General features: G+C 58.2%; 1 protein-coding gene across 1 annotated transcript; it reads left to right on the plus strand.

Moving 5' to 3' along the window:
• Window positions 1-432: 432 nt before the first annotated feature.
• On the plus strand, window positions 433-3,317 carry OXTR (oxytocin receptor). The gene is made up of 2 exons (XM_060180236.1): window positions 433-903; window positions 1,902-3,317. Exon 2 carries the CDS (start codon window positions 1,941-1,943, stop codon window positions 2,913-2,915), a length of 975 nt encoding a protein of 324 aa, XP_060036219.1. The 5' UTR covers window positions 433-903; window positions 1,902-1,940; the 3' UTR covers window positions 2,916-3,317.
• Window positions 3,318-4,449: the final 1,132 nt, after the last annotated feature.

Genomic DNA, 4,449 nt, shown 5'->3' on the forward strand with positions numbered 1-4,449 from the left:
TTCAAAGGCAGTTCAGTCATGAGATTCGTTTTGCACAGTTACTATGCTATCTCCCGGCCCAGAGTTTCTCTCTCTCTCTCTCTCTCTCCTTTTCTTTTCTTCTTTCTCTTTCTTTCTCTCCCTTCTTCTCTTCCCTTTCCTTCTTTCTCTTTATTTCTCTTCCTTCTCACCATCCATCCATCCTTCCTTCCTACTTTCTTTTCTTTCCTTCTTTCTTTCCCCCTTTACTTCTTTCCCTTTCTTTCCTTCCTTCTCTCCTTTTCCTTCCTTCCTTCCTTCCTTCCTTCCTTCCTTCCTTCTCCCTCCCTCCTTCCTTCCTTCCCTTTCTCCCTTCCTCTCTCCTCTTTGCCTCCAACCAGACTGGAGCCTGGAGCTTTCTCCTCTGGTGCAGAACACGAGCCAGGCTCCTCATGGTTGAACCCTGGGGTGGGTGGCCATCACCAGACCAGGTGGACTTACTTGAACGCGGTGTCCAGCTGCTTGGCCAGCCTCCTGGGAGGGGAAAGGCGGGGAACCAAGCGGAGGACTGAGAACAGCCAGCGTGCTGCTGGGACTTCACTGCCACCCACGCATAGGAGGTTTTGCTAGACACCAAGAAAGGAAGAAGGCGCGGGGAATAAATAACCTGCGGCCGCTCTCAGGCCAGGCTGGTGGCAGCTGGTGGTGGTGGCTGGTGGTTGGTGACCTCTGGTGGCCGGTTCTCCAGCGCGCCCCCGCGGGGGCTCTGGGCGGTGTAGCCGAGGCGGCAGGTGCAGAACGCGGACAGACTTGCAGCTGCCGCGGAGCCCGCAGCCCGTTCCTGGCTCCCGGCTCCCGGCTCCCGAGGGTTGGTCTCCGGGGCGCTCACCCAGGGCAGCACGTCTGGAGCCGCCGCGGTGCGTTCGCTCCCGGAGCGAAGTTTAGGTGAGCAGGGCGCTGGGACCAAGGGGATGCTGCGGGCACCCTGGGGTGCAGAGGGGAAACCCAGGGCCGGGCTGGGTGGGGGGCTTAGATCCAGGAGGGGGGCGGCTTGGGATCCCTCCAGAGGGACGGCTGTGCGGGAGCCTGGAGGCAGCTATGTTGGAAATTGTGTGTGTGTGTGTGTGGGGGGGGGCTGCTCCCCAGAAACTGCAGGCGGTGTGCCGGGCTGGGCTCATCTAGCTAGGGGCTTCCAAGGGAGCTAGGGGACGGCTTGGGGGTCCCTCCGGAAAGACGGCTGGGAAGGAGCCTGGAGGAGGCTGTGTTCGAAATCTGGGGGCGAGGTCGTGATCGTGGTCGTGGTGGGGCTGCATTCAGCGCCCCAGAAACTGGAGGTGGTGTGTCAGCTGGGGCACCAGGCTGGGGGCTTCCATGGGTATGTGGGGGCACAGCTTGGGGTCCCTTGGGAAAGATGGCTGGGCGGGAGCCTGGAGACGGCTGTGTTTGAAATCTGGGGTGCAGTGGGAGGGTTCACCAAAGCTTCACAAACTGGAGGCGGTGTGGCGGGCTGGGGGCTTCCTTGGGGGGACAATTTGGGGTCCCTTCAGAACTGCTGGGCGGGAATCTGGAGGCTGTTGTGTTGAAAATTCGAGGGGTGCAGTGGTGGTGAGGTGCATCCGGAGCCCGCTGAGGGGCTTCCGTGGGGGCGCTAAGGGTGAGCTTGGGGCTCCCTCGGACTGATGACAGGGGCGTACCCAGCGCTCCAAAAGGTGTGTGTGCTCAGCTGGCTTGGGTGGAACCCCCTCCCCCAAAGTAAGAGAGTAAGGGGGGGCAGCGGGGAAGGGGAGTCCCAGTCCGGGGAAAGTGGCGAGCCCTCCCCTCCACCCAACCCACCCCAACATCTCGGGGTGCTCTCCGCATGGTCCCCAGGGGACATGGCAGCGGGGCGCAGCGGCTCCCCCATCCTCAGGGCGCTCCAATCACGCGTCCCCGGTTGGTTGCAGGGTCCAGCGCACTATCTGCGGGCGGGGACCCCCGACGCCATGGAGGGCGCCCTGGCAGCCAACTGGAGCATCGAGGCGTCAGGGAACGCGAGCGGGGAGCACCCCGGGGTGCCGGGAAACGGCACGGCGGGGCCCCCGCAGCGCAACGAGGCGCTGGCGCGCGTGGAGGTGGCGGTGCTCTGCCTCATCCTGGTGCTCGCCCTGGGCGGCAACGCGTGCGTCCTCCTCGCCCTGCGCACCACGCGGCGCCAGCCCTCGCGCCTCTTCTTCTTCATGAAGCACCTGAGCATCGCCGACCTGGTGGTGGCGCTGTTCCAGGTGCTGCCACAGCTGCTGTGGGACATCACCTTCCGCTTCTACGGCCCCGACCTGCTGTGCCGCCTGGTCAAGTACCTGCAGGTGGTGGGCATGTTCGCCTCCACCTACTTGCTGCTGCTCATGTCCCTGGACCGCTGCTTGGCCATCTGCCAGCCCCTGCGGGCCCTGCGGCGCCGTGCTGACCGCTTGGCTGTGCTGGGCACCTGGCTGGGCTGCCTGGTGGTCAGCGTCCCGCAGGTGCACATCTTCTCGCTGCGGGAGGTGGCGGACGGCGTCTTCGACTGCTGGGCCGTGTTCATCCAGCCCTGGGGGCCCCGGGCCTATGTCACCTGGATCACGCTGGCCGTCTACATCGTGCCGGTCATCGTGCTGGCCGCCTGCTACGGCCTCATCAGCTTCAAGATTTGGCAGAACCTGCGGCTCAAGGCGGCGGCGGCGGCGGGGGCGGCCGGGGGCCAGGCCGGGGAGCCCGCGGCGCTAGCCCGGGTCAGCAGCGTCAAGCTCATCTCCAAGGCCAAGATCCGCACTGTCAAGATGACCTTCATCATCGTGCTGGCCTTCGTTGTCTGCTGGACGCCGTTCTTCTTCGTGCAGATGTGGAGCGTCTGGGACAAGGACGCACCCAAGGAAGGTAGCTGGGCACTGGGGGAGGGGGAATGGTTAGAGGGGGCCGGGGGGCACCCACTCCACCCCTGAGCCCAGCCTCCACTGGTTTATTCTTCTGGAGACCCCCTGGCCCCCCCATCAGGCAGCACTGGGGAGGAAGAGAGGCACCCACCCCCACACACACTCCTTAGCAGGTAACCTCTTTTTTTTTTTTTTTAAATTATTTGTCATTAATAGTATATTACAGGATTGTGAGATTACAACCACACAGCACCACCACCAACTTTCTTTTTTATTTTTTATTTAATTTGCTTATTTTATTTTGCCTCCAGGGTTATTGCTGGGGCTCGGTGCTGACACTACAGATTCACTGCTCCTGTGGCCATTTCCCCCATTTTATTGAATAGGACAGAGAGAAATTGAGAGGGGGAGGGGAAGAGAGAGAGAGAGAGGGAGAGAGAGGGAGAGAGAGATCTACAGACCTGCTTCACCACTTGTGAAGCAACCCCCCCTGCAGGTGGGAGGGGGGCTTGAACCTGGGTCCTTGTTCTTGTACTTGTGCCTAGTGCTACATGTGCTTAACTGGGTGCACCCCCCTTTTAATTTTTATTTATAAAATGGAAACACCGACAAGACCATAGGACAAGAGGGGCACAATTCCCACCATCAGAACTCTGCATCCCACCCCCTCCCCTGATAGCTTTCCCATTCTTTAACCCTCTGGGAGTATGGACCCAAGGTCATTAAGGGGTGCAGAAGGTGGAAGGTCTGGCTTCCCCCCTTTTTTAACACCACTTTCACCACCAAACGTTTGTATCCCCACCCCCACCCCCATAGATGACCACTATAGTTCTCCCAGTTTAGATATAGGTTGACTTTTTGTTTTCCACATTTGTAGACTCAGTTCTCTATACTCCTCCACATGAGTGACACCATTCTGTAGTTATCCTTCGCTTCCTGACTTGCTTCATTGAACATAATCTCCAATTCCATCCACTTTATCCCAATGGACACAATATCACCACTTTTGATCAAATATGAGAGTCTGTTTGCATGACCATTGTGCTGTCTCCCCCACCCAGCAGGAAGCCTCTTAAGGGGAAGCTGGAGTGGGAAGTGGAGTAGGCATAATGGTTCTGCAAAGAGGTCTTTATGCCTGAGGCTCCAAAGTCCCAGGCTTTGTTCCTAGCACCACCATAAGCCAGAGCTGAGCAATGATCTGTTAAAAAAAAAAAAAAAGAAGAAGAAAGAAAGGAAGAAAGAAAAGAAAGAGAGAGAAAAAAAAAAGAAGAAAGGAAGTCCAGGGTCCTGAGACGGGTTCATATGCCTCACTTTTGCCTCAGGCCTGGAGCCGCAGAACCTCTCGAACCCGGGCTCCAGCTCCAGCTGCTGCCACGTTAAGTTTTCATCATCATCATCATCATTAGCTAGGATAGAGAGAAATTGAGAGGAATGGGAGACAGAGAGAGAGAAAGAAAACAGATACCTGCAGACCTGCTTCACTGCAGGTGGGGAGGAGGGGCTTGAACCAGGGTCTTTGTGCTTGGTAACATGTGCACCACCACTTGGCCCCCACTTTAAGTTTAGTTTAAGGTGAATGTCTACTTTTAGTTCAAGTCTGCCT

This window comes from Erinaceus europaeus, chromosome 21 (genome assembly GCF_950295315.1).
Source record: "Erinaceus europaeus chromosome 21, mEriEur2.1, whole genome shotgun sequence".
In the NCBI taxonomy this organism is placed as follows: Eukaryota; Metazoa; Chordata; class Mammalia; order Eulipotyphla; family Erinaceidae; genus Erinaceus; species Erinaceus europaeus.

Coding starts and splice junctions, on each gene's coding strand:
- OXTR (XM_060180236.1), top strand. CDS start 1,941: ATGGAGGGCGCCCTGGCAGCCAACTGGAGCATCGAGGCGTCAGGGAAC.